Raw genomic sequence first — 22,641 nt, 5'->3', positions numbered from 1 at the left:
TATTTAAAAAAATATTTTTTATATCAACACCTCAAACCCATTAAAAAATATTATTTTAATATATTTTAAAAAAATAATTTAAAAACAAAAGTTATTACATTCACAATACTTCAATCTATCAATTAATATAAGTTACTCTTTGATTTAAAATTAATTTTATTTTTTAAAATTTAATTAAAAACAAATTATGAAAGTGAATTTTTAATTTTTTAAAACTGGATTGAAATTTGAAATTTGAAATTAATATTTAAGAAAATTGGTAGGGAGCAAAATCTACATTGTAATGTCAACAACTTCAAATTTGATTGATGCTTTTTTCTATAAAAAGGATAGCTAAAAGGAATTTTTTTTAAGAAATTAGAACGCAATATATTATTATCAGCAATAAAAAAAAAACTTACAATTCAAGTCATTTAACACACTTTTTAATGAGTACAAGTATGAGTGCATTTGAAATTATTATAGAAATTACTTTTTAAAGTAATTTCTAATTGTAAATATATTAAAATAATATATATATATATATATATTTACATTAGTATATTAAAATAAAAAAATAAAAAATTAATTTAAAATTCAAAAATATAATTTAATAGCACAAACAAACATTTAATGATTCGATTAAATATTTAAAGTAGAGATCCTATCAACATGAATTCCTATCAACATGAATTTCAAGATAATGATTCGAAGTAAGTGTTTTATAAAATATATCAGAAAAAATAACTATTATTTTTTTTTTAGTTTAATTCTTAATAATTTTTTAAATTGTTTGGTATGTTTTAAGTGATTACAGGTTAGGTTTCGGTTTTCAGCTAATTAATTTCTAAAGCAATTTGACCACTCGGCCATGCTGGACAAAAACAAGGCCACAACCAACTGGGAAAAAAAACAATAACAAATCATTCAACGAGGATTTATTTCTTTTCTATTTTTTATTTATTTATTTTTGGCTATCTTTCTGTTAATGCTGCTGCATCTTTTGGCATGAATATCCTCAGTTCCTCCCACTTGGTTGGAACAAGTCATACATAGCAATTGTTGCCACCGCCTTTATTAATAATGTTATCCCATAAGCGGTGTCTTAACTGCTTACTGGACTTGTAGGGTGTTTAATGGGTCCAAAAATTAGTTATGATACGCGTAAACTAGCCCGAACACCTCGAGTTATCAACAAAAAATAATGTTTCCAATTCAAACCACAAGATTCGTAGCTTCATCGGGTCATAGATTTACTCCTTACTCATCGTGTCATAGATTTATTTTTTATAAATTATTAGTTTAAATTTTATAAATTTTAAGATTATTAAAGATTTACATAATCATTAATTTCAGAACCCGTAGAATTAGTCGAGGTCCGAGTAAACTGGTCCGAACACACCCGTGTTAATAAAAAATAATAATAATAATAATAATAATGTTTCCTATTTAGTAATCTAGTATAGCCTGCCTAGACCAATTTGAATTTAAATATTTTTTGTAGTATTTATTTGTCACTTGATTAAATCCCTCCACAAAATTGCTGGTTAATAAGAACATGAATTAAAATATTCCAAAAAAAATTAGTTGTAACCATAAAATTATTGTTCTTTTCATAAGAATATCCGGTTAGTGGATACTAAATGATTGAATGTGTATTAGTCAACACCTAGACGCCATAATTTTAAATATCATCCTGCCCCACTTGAGCCTGTAAAATGGCGGAAAAAATCCCCACTCTAAAAAAAACAAAAAACTCAGAAAAAACAAAGAACACAATAAATGACAGATTTTTAAAAGATTATGACCGTATTTATTTTTGTATTTTAAAAATATTATTAAAAAATTTAAAAATTTTATTTTTTTATTTTAAATTAATATTTATTTATTATTTTAAAGTTATTTTAATATATTTATATCAAAAATAAAATTTTTAAAATTATTATTTTAATATATTTTTAAATAAAAATTATTTTACCAAAAAAACAATGCTATTATAATTTTGTATATTTTATACATTAAAGATGACATAAAAGAGGATACGAGGGTGATTATGTCAATTAGCAATGAGGAAATTGAGGGCAGATAGATTTGAGTGCACGAATCAGCAAATATTGGAGGGAGCAAAAACTAATGTGTTGTTTTGAATATGACCGTTAGATTGGAGTCAGACGGTCATAAGCGGCAGAAACATGAGATTGAGAGAAGGAGCTTATGACACGTGGACTTTTCTTAAGAGGCCGGCAAATGTTGACTGGGGTGGTTGGTGTTGAGGTTTAAGTTGATTTTTGTCATGTATTAAAATATTTTTTTTATAATTTATATATTATTTTTAATTTTATTATATTAAAATTATCTAAAAATATAAAAAAATATTTTTAAATAAATAAATAAAAATTATTTTTCAAAAAAAATGTAATTCTAAACTGCCTATATCCAAGTTGTAGATTCCGATTAATTGTGATTTAACATTACTATTTTAAAATAATATAAAAATACAAAGAAAAAATTAAAATAAAAATAAAAATAAAAATATATTTTTTAAAATATTTCTAAAAATATTTTTAAAATGTAAAAATACTGGATTCTTTTTATTATCATTTTAATATGATTTTCGGAACGAAAATCAGATTAGTGGACCCCACCCTGACACTGCTTGGACAGGCTAATCACAACCCTTGGTTTTTCTTTTACATTTTACGATGATAAAAATAGTCTGACACTTTGCAGCGCTCCTCTGTGCATGAAAAGAAATTGAATTTTGGTGGTTTTAATATTATTTTATCGTGTTGGCTTTTCAATTTTGGTGGTTCTCAATATTATATAAAAAAAAAAGGGAAGATCTAAAGATAATTATAATTTACAAAAGAAGCGAAAATGGCCTCGTTGCCTCTTTTCTAAGGCAAAACAATGGTTCCGTGGTTTTTTTTTTTAAAAAAAAAGGTGAGGATGAGTTCCTTGAACAATATTTATTTAAGATAGCATGCTTCTTGTCGAGGAACGGAAGTAAACACCAACTTCCTAGTAATTTTTTACTTGAAACGTCATAAAAACTTCACTTCATCTAGGCTTTTTCACATTTATGTGTCTTGGGCTTGCTATATTTGATGAAGAGCTTCTAATATTTAAATTAGAAAATTATAGAATGGAAATAATATAAAAAAAAATAAAAGAGAATGAGAATAAAAGGTATATGGATAATATGTTGTGATTGTTGTTAATCGTCGATGATTTTCTATTCATGTGACATGAGATATTTATATAACTCAATCATATGAGCTTACTTTAAAGAGCGTGAAATAATGATATTGAACACTTATAGATATCATACTGAAAAGGAGGGTTAGACACCACAACCATTAATTAAAAAGATAAGAGTTTGCATATGATTAATGATAGAGGTTTTTCTTTTTGGGATACAAATTGGCGAGATATTGTTATTAACAAGAGAGATGAACATTTTAATAATTTCTGCATAAGCATAGAAAAGTATGGCGACATAATGACTTTCTTAGAGGTAGAAACTCTATGTTATGATGTGTGATAGTCGCTAGGCTCCTTAAGAATTTGTATGGAATTGGCCTTACGGTGGTTAAGACGAGTCTCAAAACACAATCTATTATAGAGGGTCTAAATAACAAGTCCATACTAAAACATGGATAAACACCCTAACATTTAGGCTAGCTGAAATAACAAGGAATTTCCCTATCATTTGAGCTAGCCTAAACATCATGGATGTTCTTTTTTTTTTTTTTGTTATTGTACTATCATTTGCTCCCTTAGTCTTTCAATATTTATGTCTAAAAGACTTAATTAGTAGAAGTTGGAGAGAAAGAAACATTTATTGTTTTATACATGTCATGTTGTCTTCCTATGAATTTTATTTTCCTATCAGCATACCTTGATTCTTTTTGTTAGCATACCTTTCATGAGAGATGAGAGTTCTAGCATGCCGAGAAGGTTGGCTTGTTTGTTCCTCCGATGGTGGAGAAGTTATAAGTGGAGACATGAATATTTTGTTTATAGATATGATGATTTTATTGGAGAGATGAAGATCTTGTTTAGATATATAGAGATTTAGTTATAGATAGGGATATTTTCATATCTTTTTTTATTTTATAATGATGATTATTCTGGATTTTTTAGATTGTTTTTCAAGCAAACCTCAAAGTAGCCCCCCAATTGTATATTGATTCTAGATTGAGTTATAAAACAATTACTATTTTCAATTGAGTCCTTCCATCCACATCTCTCAATGAATGTCATTCAAATTATGCATAAACAACACTACTTATGATGTTTTCCTCTTATTATTAGTCATTTATAAGGAATTAAGATGAAAATCATAAATGAGAGGTTTTAAAAACTTTAAAAACTCATGTAATATAAAAATATATAGCACTTTGATTGAGATCTCGGTTAAGGGTTTCTTCACCTTTATTGATGGGCTAATAACAACCTTTTATTTTTTATTTGTTTATTAAAATCTCATGCATACAAGAAAAATAAATTGTGTTGGTTATTGTATTTTGTTTTTGGATTAGGGTGAGAAATTTTATGGCATAAATATCACTTCTCTAAATGTAAAAATAATAACCAAAAGAAGCAATATGGTCCCCCCTGCCCCCCCGGTTTTCTTTAGGCCCCGTTTGTTTGTAGGAAAGTAGTTTCCTTTTGGAAAGTGAATTTCGGGAAAATATTTTTTGATGTTTGGTAGTGTAATGGAAAATGAACTGGAAAACACTTTCCAGTATTTGGTTATGTTATGGAAAATAAACTAGAAAACAATTTATTAATGAATTAATTTTTTTTTCAATTTATCTAATATATGAAAAATATTAAATATAAATATTTAATCACTTACAATATAATTTATTAATGAATTAATGGAATATGTCATTGGGGTCATATTTACTTGAATATAATTGCTTGACTTAACTTCACAAATTAACCTAGCCTCTGTGCCTCTCTGCAGTTGCTTTAAGCAAATTCTTTCACTCATTTTATCTGCTACATCCATCTCCATAGTTTTTCAAATATCGTAGTAGTGATCATCTTTTACTTGTGGTTTGGCTGCTAAACAAAGGCAGAACATTGGCTATGGAGATCCTTGGTTCCCTGACATCCACGGTTGTGGAACTGTTAATTGTTCCCATTAGGCACTCCATTACTCGTGTATTCAACTACATAGGTAGTGTGCATGTTATCATACTCCACAAGCCTTTTAGCATAAGCTTCAGCTGCAAATTCAGCATCTGATGTAGGAGTCATGCTTTCTTTAAGACCAGCATACGTATTTCCTTCCTTTAACATAAGGGCGCCGCATAAACTATAAGGCCCCTCTCCTTCTTGTTCGTAGACAATCTTGCCACAGGATAAGCAATTACTCACCAGTCTATGCTGACGGGCTTGACATGGGCATGACTTCCCCTGCTGGAAGACAAATGACCCTTTGACAGTCTTTGTAAGTGAAACGACTTTTCCCATTTTGATGTTGGAAAGTGGCTTGCTAGTGTGAATGTTGTCACTGAAGAGGCAAACAGAGTTTTTGGAGGTGAAAACGAGACCAAGAAGAGGTGCTTCATGGGAAAGTGTTTTCCTTAGAATAAGGAAAGGAAAACACTTTCCTATCATAAAGCTTTTTTTTTCCTTTGACTAGAATCGAGTTTTCTTTGACCTATTTTCCTTATGTTCACCAAACATGGGAAAGTGGGGAAAATGGTTTTCAGGAATTCATTTTCGTGGAAACAAACAAGGTATTAGTGTTTGATATATGATAGGTAGTGTTTGATATTATAGTTCAATTATATTTTTAATTTTTTTAACTTTAAATTATTTTTTATATATTTTTGGATCATTTTAATGTGTTGATATCAAAAATATATTTTAAAAAATAAATAAAATATTATTTTAGCATATTAAAAAAAACATTTTAAAAACTAACATTCACTATACTCTGAATCACTCAATAATATAACATGCATCTTGTCATGGATGGGAGTAAGAATTGATGCAAGAGTTGATGCATTAAAGTAGATATCTTCTTGCATCACCTTAGTTTGCTTCCAAAAGAAATATAATTTAATTTTTTTTAATCAAATTAAGACTTGAATAGGAAAAATATAATCTCGGAATGTAAAAATTGAATCAAGAATACAATGATTATTAAAGAAAAAAGAAAAAAGTATTTTTAGATTATGCAAACAATTCTTAGTCCAAATTTTACTCGTTTCACGCAAGCAAGCATAGTAATTCACATTTATTAGAATAATTAGTTAGACCAAATGATCTAAATTCCTCTAATAACAAATAAAGCCAATATATATTCTTTGCTCACACGAAATGATCTAAGAATATTATTATCTTTGCCATGAAAGGATAAAAAAGGAAAAGGTGCATGAAAGAAAATTATTATATCGCATATTCAAGAAGTGGATGGTTAATTATTGTAATTCAATAACATCTACACATTTCTCATTGTTTGTAAATGTTTTTTAAGAATATTCATATTTTGAAAAAGTGAAGAGAGAAGGAAAAAAAAAAGAAAAAGAAAAAGTAAATTGAAACCTCACTATCATGCCGCTATGCACACACGCGACACTAATAGAAAGAGAACGATAAGGCGCGTTTAACACTATCTTGAAAGACAATGTTTGGAGGTGGAGCGATGCTAATCGTGTCATTAATTTTTTTTATAATATTTATATTATTTAAAAAATCAAGTTTCCTTCTGTCAACTTGTTTATTGCAAAATAAATTAAAATGAAAAAACAAAAAAACCCTTGATATAAGTTCAACAATTTTTTTTTTGGATTCGAGAAAACCCTACCCCCCGGAAAGTGTACTTTGTGAGCTCAGGTGAGTGAGTAAAACCCCGGCTGTCGTTCAACAAATTTTACTTGTATAAGTAATACAGTTTTTACACTGTACATAAAATGTTAAAATACCAAATTAGCTTTGTATAACCTCTTAAATATTTTGTTTTTAGGGCAATATAATTTGTATTCAAAATGTAAAAAGATCAAATTATTTCAAATCAATCTCGTAATAACTAATAAATTAATATAAAAAGACCATTCTAAACCCAACACCAAGATTATTGATTTTTCTGAATGGATAAAATAATAATTATATTATTGCAGTGAATATTAATCGTATTTAGATGCATAGTGAGTTCTCCATGCATTTTAGTTTTTTTTTTTTTTAATATAATCTTTCTCTTTTATGTTTTATTAATTTGTATTAATGATCAAACACAGTGTACCCTCCACATGGAAACACAAATCTAAGCACATGCCATGTCCTTGCATGGAAGATCATCGAATCAAAATTTGATTGAATCAATCATGTGAAGCACTTGTTAGATCTGTTCACAGAATTTCTGTGCAGTACTTCTCAGCAAAAACTCTTTTGACATGGAATTGTCCTCGTCCTATATCCAAAGCAACATTACATTTCCTACCTCATTTTGTTCATTTTGACTTTAGACCTTAAAGATCACTGTGGGGTTCATATCACTGTCTGCTGATCACGACGAAGAATGAGAACTTCAAATTCATGCGTGCTTTTCTGATCAAGGTTTCGAGTGCTTGATTTCTTTTTCCCAATTGAATGAATGGATGGATGGATTCTTAGTCTTATTTATTGTCAAGATATCTTGAGATCAGCCTTCACAGGCCGAAACTAAATCTTTTTTTTCTGTTCTTAAACTGCAGCACTCTATAGATTTTTAGTTTTGTTCAAATGGAAACCTGAAAGGTAGACCTAATTTTGGAGACCTGAGAGGTGAGTGTTGACCTAATTTTGGAGTGTATTGATCACAGGAGGACAACTCAAATGAATCAAATAACTGTGGAATGATTGGATGGATTTTATCTGTATGATCAAGCTAAGCAACACTGCCAAGTGCCTCGACATCTAAAATTTATGTGCTTTAATCATCTCTGCAGGTGGGTGTGATATCACATTACATGCACTCACCAAAAAGTGTGATCGTCCACCAGTTTTTCTTTTTACAAAAAATCCCTCAAAGTGATTTTTGTACTGGCTCAAATAACCATCCTAGTTGACTGTGCTTGTGGTTGGTTAAAGTGATTTGATGCTTGGTTTTTTTAAAAAAATATTTGAAAATGCGATATATTATATTTTTTAAAATTTTAAATGTTTTTTTTAAATAAAAAATTTATGTTTTCAGATTTTTGATGTGTTGATATTAAAATTTTTTTTTTTAAAAATAAAAAAAATTATTTTAATGTATTTACAAGTAAAAAATACTTTAAACCGACATCGCTACCATAATCTCAAACACATTCTAAATAAGATTTCGAGTTCGAGCCTTGTGAATGAAGCACGTTATTGCCAAGAGAGTTTTATTTCTTAGTAGTCTGACCAGTTTGATCGGATTAGTCGAGGTTTAGTAGAATTTAAAATAGTGGGGTTTAGATAAAGAAAAAAAAGAAGAAGAAGTAACCATCCTAGCTATATTGGAACTTAAGCACCATGGCCAGTCCAATGGTGTTAGGCTACATATCAACATTAGAGGTGTCTGGATCTCGAGAGTTGACACGTAAAAGATGGCATTACTTCCGAAACAGCTACCCTAACAAGTTTTTTCACCAATGTAATGAGAAATCTAATGTTAAGTAGGGATTCATTGAGAGAAAATCAGACCGTATCCGAAAGATTATGATGACAAGAAAGATTGAGTCTGAATGCAGCTATCTGGATTGTAATCGAAGCATGATAACTTGATGTTAGCAGTGGCAACTTTTGAGAATTAATTGGCCCCCTACCGCATTAGAGGCAAGCTTAATCCAAAAGCCAGGGACCAGGGAGAGTAATATCAAGAACCCAAAAGGCAGGAGCAACCATAATGCCCCCATGTGTTCGCAGCTCCCTCCCATGGCAGTACTGCAGTGGACGCGAAAAGAAAGTGTGTGTGTGAGAAGACCATACCATCTTCAATAATTAAAGAGGCCTTCGCACAGCAGAGAGGATCAGAGGAAGTGCCCTTTTAGTATTTGATAAAGACTTGTTAACAGAAAAAACTTTAAAAACATAAAACGACCTCCATTAGGTCTTCGAGCAGTCTCTTCGTTTCTAAAAGCTTTTCAGCAGGGAAGCCAGAAGAAGAAACTATGCATGGGTCATGGGCTTTTCTATCTTCGCCATGTTGGAGACAGGCAAAAGCTAGCCTCAGGGCCCACAGTTCTGACCTTAAAAAAGTAAGGTTTAGATTAGGGTTTCTTGTAATGGGTTACAGCGCATGGCCCACTAGCGCATTGCATGTTTGCTCCCATGATCAAGCGATCGCCTGCTCCACCTGACGTTAGAACCATGCTTATTAGTGTCAGAAAAAGCCTCTGTGTAACACTTATCTTTTTATACAATAATTACTCATGAGAATTAATTAGAAATAATAAAATAAATAAATAAATAAACTTGCGCTATGGATTTACATCATATATTTTTTTTTTATTTTTGTCATCAAACTTTTTTCTTAGACTATTTGATCCTTTTGTGTCTAGATAGAAGGCCAATTGCTTTCAATTTATTGATGATGGACATGATTGAAATTTATGAGAAAAATTTACTTTAGTCCCTGCATGAATATATAAATTTTACAGGAAGAAGGTGTATGGCCCTGGCTTGTTAGACCTTGCAGTGCCTGGTCTCTTTGATTTTATATATATATTATATTTTTTTTGTTTAATGTATACACTTTTATATTTTTTTAATTTATATTTAAATTAATACCCCTCTTTCTTATTTTTAGATTTTCTTTTGTTTTTTTAATTATTTTACATGTATTTAATGTTTCCAAAAGATTATAATAATTTATCTATAAATTCTCTTCTTCTATTTTTTTTATATAAATAAACTTTATTTTCATGATGTGTTTATAAAATTAAAAAATATTTGTTCTTTGTAAGGAAAAAAATAACCTTTAAGATATAAAAAAAAACATGTACATTTGAAGAAAAAAATTGAGATTAAATATCATACTTATCTATCTTTTATTTTTACCGGAATGATTATCTTTTTATTTTATAATTTGACTAGGACTAGCATCTCTTTCTCGGTTTATTGATTCATACATTTTAGTATTCATTGTGTTTAGTGTAAGCTTCGTCTTTACGTTCCTTAATTGAGAAAATCATGATATAATGAAATGCATTCGTAATATTATTTTATTTTTCTACTATATTAAAAATTAAATTGAGATATCACACGCAATACTATATTAATAACTTTTTTTAATAAATTTATTAATATATATATTTTTTCATATATACCCGTCAACTTTTTAAATCATCATTACACTTTTTTTAGTTTGAAAAAAAATTAACAACACCTATATGTTTGATTTTTTAGATAAAGAAAGAAATTATCCCTACCGCGAAGACGAAACAAAGATCATTTGACTAGTGGATGACTAACCTTAGAGGAGATCAGGATGACAGTAGAAGTATGGAAACAAAGCTCCAAGCAGAAACAGATAAAGTCCGATTAGATCATGCTTTATCAATAATGTCATAGCTTTTCTTTCTTCTTCTATAATTATTTTATAAAAATCAAACAAGGAGGTACTGGGAACTGGCCACAACCAGAGGCATGGGGCTAAGCAAGGCATGTTCTTATCAAAAAGTACACGACGAACGATATTTTTCAGAAGAAAGCCATCAGGTTTCTGAATTTTTCCCTTGATCATATCTCTTTCTGGAAAATGGAAATGCCAGCTTGATCGACAGGTGCAAAATCCATCATGTGTCCTTTTGTCAGTTCACATGTCAAGCCTTGTCCACATCCCAAAAAAGCCTTCACGTTGAGGATAAAGCAAGCCGCCGTTCTGAACTGTAGACCTTCACCTTTTTTAGACTGGATTAAATCATATATTATCAGCAATCAGTCAGTCTATGCACACCTTCGGAATTTGAAGGTGAGTATTAAGGAAAACAAATCAATTTTCATTACTCAATATAGGTATATAAATCTTCAGTATTTAATTGAAAAACCTTAGTATTCTATTTCTCCCATTTTTTACTAAAGCTTGCAACAACGTAAATGGTAATATTATCCAGATATTCCTTCTAAAAATATCAGTTCACTCACATCAGACTAAGTCCTTACAATCTAGAACTAGTTTTATAAAAGTTAAGTCCCGTAGCCAATATGTTCAAAAACTTTAGAGATTCGAACTTGAAATATCCAAGGAAACAAACCCCTCAAACACTTAGTTAAATACCGCTAGATCAACGCCTCGAAGTTTAAGAAGAAAATGAAGTTGATGCTAGTAGAAACTATAGAAAGTAGAGCCAAACAACTCATTGATTTCTCTTTATTGTAGATATCAAATTGTAGTTAAGAGGTGTAGTACCAATTAGATTGTACATAACATGGAATTGGAATTCATATTTTAAAGAGAAGCTCCACCAAAACCAGAAAGAAAAGCCAAACAACTCTTTTATCACTGGTTTTCTTGAGGGTACAGAAACAAAACAAAAGCTGGGGTAGCTTGGCTTTTCTTGTTGTCTCAGATATCCTTCTCTATTTGGATTTTACTATGGCAACAGCTGCCACAGCAGCCATACAATATCATTGGTGCAATAAACAAGAGTACTCTATCAGATTCAAGAGACTCAACTTGACAAGCTAGCTACTATATAATATGATAACTTGTTAAGAGAATCATAATTGATTTCCTTCACATTATACATCACTTCTTGATGGATAAAGTTCAATTGTCACTTCTTTCTGCAACCCATTTTTTTCCTTTTGATCCCTGATTCCTTGCACTGCTAGAGGACCAAATGCACTAGGCCTCAGCGGAGAGCGATGCAGAAATAAATCTGTCACTGACAGGAGATGGCTATGATGTCTTCTCTCGAGCCAAGAGAGCTTCGGAGTTGCAATGCCCTGGCATTGTCTCTTGTGCTAATGCTATGGCCATTGCCACTAGAGACTTGGTTAACTTGGTAAAACTATCCTCATTATCCATGTGTTTTTGCAAAAATATTTCCACTATATCCATTTACCAAGGCTTCAAGGGTCGATGGGGACCATCCTCAAGAGAACAAGCCATCCCTCAACTAATCTCACTCTACAAATCCAAAGGCGTATCTATTCTAGACATGATGGCCTTATCAGGTGGACACACCATAGGTTTCTCACAGTGCAAGGAATTCATGCGAAGAATTTAATTATGGCTACAACAGCACATTCGACATAGACCAACAATGAACCAAGAACATGCACTGACCCTTCGTGGTCCTCGTCCTAAGAAACATCTTGATCCTACTGTGGTTGCCCTTAGTGATGTACCAACCCCATTTAACTCTTACAATGCTTATCAACAAAACCTTAAAAAAGTTCTTGGGTGGCTGGCAACTGACCAAATGTTGGGTTTGGACCTGCTAACTCGAGTTCCTTTGTTGCAATCATGATAAAGTTGTATCAAATTGGAGTTAAGGCAGGGAGTGATGGCGAGCTAGAAGACACTGTGACTCCTTCAAGGCTTCAATGATCAATTGCAAGAGTCACTGCTATTTTTTTTTTTTTGATAATCAAGAGTCACTGCTATTTTTCTTCTGGGAAGTTAAATAGGATATGTCAATTCACATTATGACATTCTTCTATGTTGTAAGATGTTTCTATTTTAATACAATCCCAATCTCCAAGTTCCTAGACAATGTTTCGTCCCATGATAGCTGGACGGGCAGGCTATTTGGATGGTATCCTGCATCCATTTGGCAAGAAAATATTTGGAAAAGACATATTAATTGAAGTCCTCATCCATGTGTTATATAAAAAAATAGATGACAGCATCTCATCCCAAGATAAATTTACAGCACAAAAGTTGCCTGACTCGGCTTTCATGTGGACAGCCCCAACCCTTTTCGTTGCACAAATGGCTAAACAAGTTTTTGCTGGCCTAGGTTGAAAAGAAGAGACTTAATAAACAAAAAGGTACAGCTCAACAACAAGCCCGTCTAGCTCAGTTGGTAGAGCGCAAGGCTCTTAACCTTGTGGTCGTGGGTTCGAGCCCCACGGTGGGCGTTTTGATTTTCATTTATCCTATACATAATTTTCATTTTAAAAACTCGAAGAACAAGACCCCTCTATTTACAAAATAAGGCAATTCTTGACAATGCCATTTCTTGTGTCACTAAACTTTTATGTTTTTTTTTTTTTGGCAATAACAATAGTCTAATTGTTTGAAATTTATTTTTGTTTAATAAGAATATTTCTGTTTCTGTGATCAAAAAAGCACTTTCAAAATTGTTTGAATTTTTTTTTTGTTTTAATTTTTTTTTTATGATTTTAGGATGCTAATATCAAAAATTATTTTTTTAAAAAAATATTATTTTAATATGTTTTTGAATAAAAAACAATTAGAAAAGTAATTAGAATCTCAAATTTGATTGAGATTGATATGCTCATTTTGGTTAAAGAAGATACACTTCATTTCATCTCTCAAAACCCTTGTCATGTTCTTATGAAGTCCACCAAAAAAAGTAGGGAAAAAAAAAACCGAACTCATTTTCCACCCCTCATGACATAAGAGATCAAATTGCTTGAAGCCAAAAGAAAGAAAGACCCGGACTTGGAAGTAGAATTATGATGGAAGGTAATGGGGAAAAGAGAGGCAAGTTGAGAGTTCTTACAAGGAAACTAGTTCTTCGGTGTCCAGCCTTCTGCTAGTATATAAACTTTTTGATGTGAAGAGTATTTTATCTTTTAAAACTTCCAAGTCACTATGGCTAAAGCCTTGTTTTTGGTTCTTCAATTTCTTTCCCAGGTTTGCCTTGGCCCCAACATACAATGCAGAGGATGTTCACATCTTCGATGTAGTTGCTTACAAGTTTTCAGAAGCTCCCGAGTCTGCTGCTGGCGCTCTACGAATCTTCTCCCAAGACTGCTTTGTTGAGGTTAGACTCCTTCAATTTCTGCTCATAATCTATTCAGTTTCTTTTCAGCTTTCTACTTTCAATCTTTGATAAATTTCAAGATTTCTGTTAACATCATCTTTGGTTGTTTCATGGAGGGTTGCGATGCATCAGTGATCAAGCAACACTGTAAAAGTAGAAAGGGATGCAGAAATAAACCTGTCTTTATCTGGAAATGTTTTTTACTTGTTATAGCCAAGAAAGCTGTTGAATCACATTGTCCAAGAGTGGTTACTTGTGCAGATGTCATGGCAACTGTTACAAGAGACAGCTACAATGGTAAGAGCTAAGAAAATTACCCCCTCCACTGATTCTTTGATCTCAAGTTTGTCTACAATCCTAACTCGATATTCGTGCGCTACTCAGCTAAGAGCCCCTTAGGTTTGAAGTGCAAATGGGAAGAAGAGATGGGCCAGATGGCCTTGTCTCCGAGGCTTCAAGAGTGGCGGGAAACATTCTTCACGCGAATGACAGTCTCTCAAGTAATCTCACTCTTCCAATGCAAAGGGTTATCCATCCTCGACATGGAAGCCCACTCGGTCGGTGCCTCTCACTGCAAGGAGTTATGTCCAGAATTTATAGCTGCAACCTATCATTTGACGTTGACCCAAACATGAACCATGCTAAAGAATTTCGTGAAACATTTCCTGAAGAGAATTTTGATCCAACTGTTCTTGCGCCAAATGATCCGACAGCATTGAATTAGACAACGCCATTTACCATAATCTTCAGAAGGGCTTTGGACCCAAGAACTCAGGTTTATGTGAATTTAATGGCCAAAGATCAAGAGCTATTTTACGGTCACTTTATCACAGCCACGATCAGGTTAGGTATTACAGGGGTTAGGACAGGGAACGGGGTAGAGATCAGGCAAGATTGTGGATCATTTAATAATAACAGTGTTTTAAATCCTATAACATAAATGACAGTAAGTGAAGATTTTCAAATGAGCATGTAAATAAAAATATCATTGTTTAAAGCATACGCAAGATTACAGACTTACAGTATTGGTGTAGGATCAATGAACAAAAATTATCCCATTCCAATGAATTTGGAAAATTTAAATGGATTGAAAACAAGAAATCAGCGTCAGCTTTACCACCTAATGTAGTAGCGGCAAATTTAAGCTCACTGGGATGATCAGTTCAGCTTCAAAGAAGTTCCATCTCTCTTCAACAAAGCATCACTGGAACTTTTCTGAAGCTATCTTCATGAAGCAAGATGAGTGCACCAAATGAGTTCAACTGTTTGTGCAGACACCATAAGATTTCACTTCACAAAAGGAACCCCAGAAGGAGTTCGCAAAGCATATTCGTCATACTTCGACCCAAAAAACTGCCTCAAGAAAAATTCTTCGTACGGTATCCGTTGAGAAAAGAAGCGCCAGACAACAATTGCAAATCCAATTGTCGATATGGGATTACATAACATTATCTGAGTGCCAACTGACCAGATTAAAAAACCAGTATATGATGGATGGCGAAAAAACCTATAGATTCCATGAGTAATCAAATTATGGTGCTCCTCATGATAAACCTTAATCAGATGCGTGAATGCTAGTCCAGCTGTTATAATCGCTAGTTTCCGAATAATCTCTCCAATTGTAACCATCACGAGACCTAAATTGCTTACCCACCAATATTCCTTCAACCCAGGAAATAAAGCAATCTCAACGACATATTCAAGCAATGAAAACATCATCGCAAACACATAAGCTTTGCTGATCAAAAGTGAACTAAGATTAACTTTTGATCTCCCGTGAATAGCAGCCGCTAAAACGTATTCAGAACCATGAAAAAAGAAAACAGCCAGAATCATCTGGGATAACTGTCTGCAAGCCGTATATCCAAAAATTTCTGTCATTTTGTTAGATCAAAGAGAGCCAATTTCAGTCCCTTGTGACACTCAAACTTGTCTCCACACTAACGTGCTAAAGGCAGTGACTGTAAAAATAACTTCAAACCTGAAAAGGGACAGCAGCTAGACATCATTAATCCTGAAACCTCAGGCTTCCTATCACCCAAAATTTGCTTCAACAATAACATCTTTCTCTGAAAAACAATAAAGGGCTTCTAAATTTGTTTCTAAATTTATCAAGATTTGACGGTGATTATCAACATAGTACAATCAAAGTCCCAGAAACAGAAAAGATTATACATTAAGGTATATCATATATTATACTAAACATATTACAATGATGGAAAAGTCGATTCCTTTAACCATATACACAACATAATTGATAAAGAAAAAGAAAACCCAGCATTAAAAACAGCTTGAAATCACACATGCCAAAAGGGTTATCAAGAGAATACTTAAATATTAGTTAGAGCCTTAAATTTACAAAAAGAACATCAAAGCTTGAATCTTTAAGAGTTTAAAGAGAGAGCTCTCACCTCTTGAAATTGATATCGAGTTCTGCTGGTTGGATTGAGAGAGAGAGGAGATGGGCGAGAGAGAGATTAATGTTTGACAACTCTTGATAAAAGTGAAACCATTTTAACAAGTTTTATGGAAAAAGAAAGAGAAATATTCTGTTACTGAAAAAGGGAGTATATTTACTTCCGTTTCGTGAATTTGTGATGCTGTTGTTTAGCACTCCTAGATTTTTTGTTCCGCTACCCTCGGGTCGAAATATTCTTTTATAACTTAAAATAGATGTGAAGATATTGGCAAGTAAAAAATCTGATGTATACTGGAAATTTTTTTGATATAATTATATATTAGAAAATGTATTTAAAAAAAATTAATGAGATGATGATAAAATAGATTGATTTAAGCTAATTATATTTAAACTCTGTGATAATTCTATAAAATTAAAATTAAAATAAATTAAAAAGTCCAATTATAATAAATAAAATATTAAAAGTAAAAAAAAAACTTTCAATTTAAAAAGAAATCCAAAAAAATAACTCGAGTAAATATAAATTGATGATTTATGCAATTCGATGAGTCAGATCAAATTGTTTCTAACATATAAAAAAAATACCTAGGTGATATCAATGTTTTTCTAAAATAAAAAATTATAACTCAAGTCATTGACCTCACTGGATCAAATAAGCCGAGTTAATTTAATAATATAATTAAAAAAATTAATGAAGAATGATAAATAAAAAAGCTTCAGATAACACAGGCAATTTTAAAAATCCTATAAAAACAAAAAAAAATAAAAAATAACAGAAACTAATTTCTAATTAAATTAAATTGAATGATGAAATTTTAAAAAATAAGCTTAAAATAACCAAATATGACATATAAAAAGCTTGAGGAGGATGAAATTGAAAACAAATTTTAATTATATAAATTAATTCAAATAAAAAAATAATAATTAAAACAACATATACCAAATTTTAAGGAATAACAAATTCAAGGATTGCTGTAAAAATTTGCAAAGCTAGACATGAAATTTAAGGAGGAGAGAAAACAAAATAAAAAAAAAAGAATAAAAAGCCAATCATGACCAAACTGGAGAGAATCACACTATACGTGCTATCTAGGCGCAATAACCTTTATTGTGATGATTCATAAAACATTAAAGGATATTTTTTATCACAGTAAACCACCACACATGCTATTTAAACACTTCATAAAATATTGGAGTTGGAGATTGATGAAAAATATTATGGTGCTCATAAAATAATCAGTGGTATACTAATAATTACTCACTTAAAAAAAAATAGATACAATTAAAAAAAAAATCTAGAAAAAAAATATTTTTATAACTTTTGGTGAGTCATAATTTTGTCTGTGTTATTTTAAGATGAGTCCCTAGCACTATAATTTTTTTTTTTTTTATGAGATTGATTTCAAAGCTGATGAAATTCCTAGCTGTAATTGTAATGAAGAGCCTTTGAGATTATAAATTTCGAGATGATGAAGAAGCTACCACACTTTGATAACTAACAAACCGCTATCACAATTTCCCGTGCTTGAGTTTTGACAAATGTTGTCCATTTCATGATGCCATCCGAGGTGAAATATTATGGCATTTGCAAATGATATGGGGGCCCTTCATGGGTTCTGCTTTGAAACACATCAGCTTTAGAAAGCTGTTTCTCTGATGAGTGCACATACAAATCCGCTTCCAGGAAGAAAAAGAATAAGCAAAAGGGGAGAAAGAACTGAAATATTAATCACGTTGACCGGAAAAGAGGAGGAGGAAAGCTTCAAGATAAAGAAGTGCTTTTTGTTGGCATTCCATTTATATCACAGGAGTACAATTTCCAAAAGCCATAATGTAACCATACTAGTTAGCTGCCAAGGTGCTTCTGGTGCTAACCATACTAATTAGTCAGAACAAATTCATTATAATATGTCCTCAATTTCAACATTAAGGTCATTTATATAATTACCAATGACAAAGGAGAACCAATTAGTTTACTACTACATTTCCTCATCTTCTGTAACTAATCTGATTCCTGGGAATCCCCAAAAAAACATCAGGGCATCTGTTGACAAAAATGAAGGACTGAACTAATGTAACGTGAGAACTAATCTCTTTACTCCAACATGACTGCATTTCTACCTTCAATGTCTCAAATGAATCGCTTCTGACCTGCAGTCACTTGGAAGTTATCTCTCTTCAATGTCCTGAACGGATCACCTCTGACCCCCAGTCACTTGGAAGCCACCAGAGACTGCTGAATCATAGTTCCTGGGTCAAATGTTAAGCAATAGGAATTTTGGGTTCGCCTAGATTCACGAATGCCTCTGCACGGGCCATGCGTGCCATGGCCATGTTCCAAGATACAAGGTGGTCCATAAATGCATTGACATAATTCTCTTTGTCATTCTGTTCAAAGAATGCCCCGTGATCAATACAAGAAAAAAACTCACGATAGAGGAAAGAGGATGCCAATTGATGGTGCATACCTTGTAGTCAAGATAGTAAGCATGCTGCAAGACATGCAAACAAAAGAGTTATAAACAGCTTAAAATGTTAGAACCATCAGTGTGTGTTAGAAAGAGAGATTATAAACTTACCTCCCACATATCCAAGTTGATGATAGGCTGCGAAAGGAAAAAAAGAAGAAGAAGATGACTAGTGCAATTAAAGATAAGAAAATCAAATATGTTAGGTCATAGAGATTGACATACAATGTCACCCCATACAATTGGCGTAACTGCATTCAGTGTTTTAACTACTTCCAGACGTGGTTCTTCTCTCTTCACTGCAAACAAATTACACAGAGGGGGAAAAAAGGAAATGGTTGGTAAAACAATAGATTGCCAAAAAACAAAAAAAGAAGAAGATCATAATGATAAGCAAAATGAACAAGTTTTGCTTTCTATCTGCTCCTTTCGCTGGAACAAACACAAACATCTAAAACAATTTTTTTGTGTGTTTATATGTATATATGTAAGCATGTATGTATGTGTATGCAGATGCACATGTGCGCACGCACACACAATAAGTGGTTTTCTTTGCAATGTGATATGCTAAATAATACTCAGAACTGAAAGGAGCATAATACCTGGCGACAACCAAAATGAAATTTATGCTACATTGCTCACAAACTAATAACTATTCAGTACTCTGCTGCACGCTAAAATGCAAATAATTCAATTATGTTGAAGTAAAGTAAGAAGAGAACAATTTTGGTGCATTCCTCTCACCCCCTTGTATCATCAGAATTCCTCTTCAGGTAGCCTTTCAAGGAAATGGAAGGTTTCAAGTCGAAACATGAATGCAGAACATCTCTGAAATGTTGAATTGTACACCACAAATTTTTTGATTCGATAAAAATCCAAATACCTTCTTATTACCACTATGAAACTACTCTATCTTGAAGACAGTTTCAAAATGAGTGAATTCTAAATCAACAACTCCAAAAGATTCAATTCAAGGTTTAAAAGCAAATTAACTGAAGGAAGGACATACAGACAAGCCAAACCCAGCCAGAGCCAAATAGTGTAAGAGCTGTTTCTGCAAACTTGTTTCTGAAATTTGTAAAGGAACCAAAATCCTTTTCAATCTGCTCAAGCATGCCAAGTTCTGGCATGTCTCCTCCTCCTGGTTGCATAGATTCCCAAAAAAAATCATGATTCCAGACCTGCAATTGGAGGATCAGATGTTAGCTTTTAATTAGAGTCTTGCAAACCTTTTATTTTGGTAACAAGAATTGTGCTTGAAAATGAACCGAAGAAACTACATATGCATAGAATCAGCCAGAAGACAAGTTCAGGCTTCCAATCAAAATATGACCACAAATAAGCAGCAAATTTATATCAGAACGCTACAGTAGAAAAAGAATCACCAAGGCACCCATTTTTCGATCAAGACTCGTCATCCATAAAAAACAAATGACAAGTCCAGCTGGATGCTGAAAATTAAATCTTTATTCTAAATGTTATGAACATTGCAAAAAATCTTAATTAAGGGAAAAGGAGAACTTGTTTCAGTAATTTCTTGTGAAAAAGACCAACAACACATTGTACACAAGCTTTTGTATAAGAAAATCAATATTAGAATACATTCAGAATTTTCCAAGAAATTAAACTCAAAAGGTTAGAGGCAATAACCTCAAATGACAAGTTCCGCCTATACTTTGAAGACTCTTCTAACCACAAGCTAGTATAGATAAATTCAGTTTCAATGATAAATCATTCAAGATTTATGACAACATGCTACAAAACCTTGTACATTACCTGGGCAGCATTGTTGAAATCACGCGAAGGGTTGCCATTGTTATATGTCACCTTGACAAGGTCATCCAGAGTATAGCCATAAAGTATATCACTTTTCGCTAATGCTTTATTCAATCCTTCCACATAGGCACCGTGATGTTCTTTCCAATGCACCTCTACTGTCCTCTTACTCATATAAGGTTCTAAAGCATCCTAAAAGTTAAAAAAAAAAAGAAAAAGCATTTACACAATCCATTTCTTATCCAAAAAGAGTTCTTATTTATGTAATTCAATCCCCATTTCTCCAAAAAACATATAAAATAAGCAAAAACCGTTCCTTTTGAATTGAAACTCTTCAAGTTGAAGGAGAAAAAGATCACTGACAAGTTTATAAGGAGGGGTCTTCAAGGCATAGTAAGAGACAACTCTTGAAGCTCTTTGGCACCCATTAAAATGTTTCTTTTTCTGCTTAAACTGAAAAGACAAAGATCCAAAAGGGCGTTCATGAGTGAAGTAATTGAACACAGAACAAGCAAAACAAATTAGTTAGTGGAAAAGAAACAAGAACAGAGCAACAAACCAAAGTAGGGAGTTGCTTGTAAGGAGGAGTCTTGAATTGGCAAGCAAAGCTGCCTGTCACTGGAACTTGACAAGATGGAGAAGAAGAGAAAAGATTATAACTAAAACAACCCATCTTTGTTGTGCAATCCACTCTTTCTTGCCCTGTTGTTTTTGAACAATTTTTTACTTGGTACAGTGATGCAAGTGGTGGATTGAACTGGGTTGAGTAAAAGATTTCATGGCTTTAGGTTTGGTTCTTTTGGGTCATTTATTGTTTTGGTGACTGTAGCCCAGGGCCCATTTAAGTCAAAAGATCTCAATTTACGAAATTGCCCTATTTATTTCCCTATCTTTTTTCTTACTCTGGAGAAAGAGAGAGGGCTTTACAGGATGGTTTTTTGAATTATTTTAATTTTAAATTAATATTTTACATCAAAACATTAAAAATAAAAATATTATTTTGATATATTTTCAAGTAAAAATCATTTTAAAAACAAATTTTACTTGCATATATAAAAAAAAAAGAGAATTGGATTGGTTAGCTTCCATGTCATAGGTCATGATCTTTTTCAGGAAACTTGATGATTATGCTAATGGAGAGAATCATGAATTTGAGATTTATGATCTACAGTTATGTTCTCTTCCATAACAACTGCGTCATAGTATCTGTACTGATGAGAACTTGCTTGTTATTGTGGGATGAGTTTTTATAAATCATTGAGATATGATCGCATGTCCTTCAAACTTCAATCTGAGAATCAGTGAATGAACAGATTTGGTTTGACAATAAGCCACAGTACCAGCACAGATGTTTAAGATGCTGCCCAGAATGAATTCATCAGGTTTCTCACCAGCTTCTGTCAGCATGTTGGGTGATGATAAGCTTCACAATCATAGCCTTCATGAACGAATGCAGACATCATGCCCCCCCAGGCTGCTTTGTCTGGCCTATCAAGCATATTGAAAACCTTAAAAAGAATCATCCAAGAGCTCAAATTTAACGTCACCTTTGATTAATGAGCTGCAGAATATTATCAAGCTTGGATTTACAAATTAAACTTAGTAATTTGTAAATCCAAGCTTGATAATATTACAACGCAAGAAAAACTAGATTTATTTTTAATTTTATTATTCAACATTAACTCAATTAAAAATTAAACTTTGTAATTTATTTTATATATTTTTTATTAGATTAATTCAGCTTCATGACTTAATAATTGTACTTAATAAGTTAACCTGAGTTAATTCGAATTATTTTTATATTTGTTTTTAAATTTCACTATCATTATATTAAATCAATTAAAAATTAAATTTTATAATTTATTATGATTTAATAATTCAATTTAATCCTGTTGCTTTGTGTTTGTGTCAATTTGATAAATCAATTCTTATGAAAAAAAAAATATCTTATATTTACGGCATTTGGTCCATTAAATTGTACACAAATTTTGGGACAAATTTATCATATAGGTAGAGACTTTATTACTTATAATTCAATTAGATTAGTTTAAATTAACAAAATGTAAGAATA

General features: G+C 31.9%; 2 protein-coding genes, 1 non-coding gene and 2 pseudogenes across 4 annotated transcripts; 3 read left to right on the top strand and 2 right to left on the bottom strand.

Annotated features, from left to right (window-relative positions):
• Positions 1 to 10,744: 10,744 nt before the first annotated feature.
• On the top strand, positions 10,745 to 12,582 carry LOC133694844 (peroxidase 65-like; annotated as a pseudogene).
• Positions 12,583 to 12,962: 380 nt separating this feature from the next.
• Positions 12,963 to 13,035, top strand: TRNAK-CUU (transfer RNA lysine (anticodon CUU)). The gene has a single exon. It is a non-coding gene; the product is annotated as a tRNA-Lys (tRNA).
• A 700-nt stretch (positions 13,036 to 13,735) lies between these two features.
• On the top strand, positions 13,736 to 14,847 carry LOC133694842 (peroxidase 51-like; annotated as a pseudogene).
• Positions 14,848 to 14,872: 25 nt separating this feature from the next.
• LOC133693913 (protein-S-isoprenylcysteine O-methyltransferase A-like) lies at positions 14,873 to 16,528 on the bottom strand. Of its 2 annotated transcripts, none has more exons than XM_062115296.1 (2): positions 16,319 to 16,528; positions 14,873 to 15,976 (listed from the first exon to the last, which is right to left on the bottom strand). In XM_062115296.1, exon 2 carries the CDS (start codon positions 15,786 to 15,788, stop codon positions 15,195 to 15,197), a length of 594 nt encoding a protein of 197 aa, XP_061971280.1. In that variant the 5' UTR covers positions 15,789 to 15,976; positions 16,319 to 16,528; the 3' UTR covers positions 14,873 to 15,194. The 2 variants fall into 2 exon arrangements, with proteins under 2 accessions (XP_061971280.1, XP_061971279.1); XM_062115295.1 differs by having other exon boundaries at positions 14,873 to 15,888; positions 16,319 to 16,526.
• Positions 16,529 to 18,209: 1,681 nt separating this feature from the next.
• Positions 18,210 to 21,977, bottom strand: LOC133694841 (superoxide dismutase [Fe] 3, chloroplastic). Its single transcript, XM_062116543.1, has 9 exons — positions 21,856 to 21,977; positions 21,130 to 21,352; positions 20,934 to 21,023; positions 20,571 to 20,762; positions 19,804 to 19,975; positions 19,020 to 19,093; positions 18,906 to 18,932; positions 18,795 to 18,818; positions 18,210 to 18,714 (listed from the first exon to the last, which is right to left on the bottom strand). Exons 1-9 carry the CDS (start codon positions 21,975 to 21,977, stop codon positions 18,589 to 18,591), a joined length of 1,050 nt encoding a protein of 349 aa, XP_061972527.1. The 3' UTR covers positions 18,210 to 18,588.
• Positions 21,978 to 22,641: the final 664 nt, after the last annotated feature.

The sequence above is a fragment of the Populus nigra genome, chromosome 5, assembly GCF_951802175.1.
Source record: "Populus nigra chromosome 5, ddPopNigr1.1, whole genome shotgun sequence".
NCBI lineage: Eukaryota > Viridiplantae > Streptophyta > Magnoliopsida > Malpighiales > Salicaceae > Populus > Populus nigra.
The sequence above is the reverse complement of the archived record's forward strand: the minus strand, read 5'-3'. Positions and strand labels throughout refer to the sequence as shown.

What these genes read in the sequence shown, in the direction of transcription:
- LOC133693913 (XM_062115296.1), bottom strand. Translation starts at nt 15,788, where the DNA reads ATGACAGAAATTTTTGGATATACGGCTTGCAGACAGTTATCCCAGATG.
- LOC133694841 (XM_062116543.1), bottom strand. Translation starts at nt 21,977, where the DNA reads ATGCTGACAGAAGCTGGTGAGAAACCTGATGAATTCATTCTGGGCAGC. An exon ending in TCACTGATTCTCAGATTGAA is followed by an intron (nt 21,353 to 21,855) that starts GTTTGAAGGACA and finishes CCAAACCTAAAG; the next exon opens with CCATGAAATCTTTTACTCAA. An exon ending in TGGCTGGGTTTGGCTTGTCT is followed by an intron (nt 19,094 to 19,803) that starts GTATGTCCTTCC and finishes ATTTGTTTGCAG; the next exon opens with TGAAGAGAGAAGAACCACGT.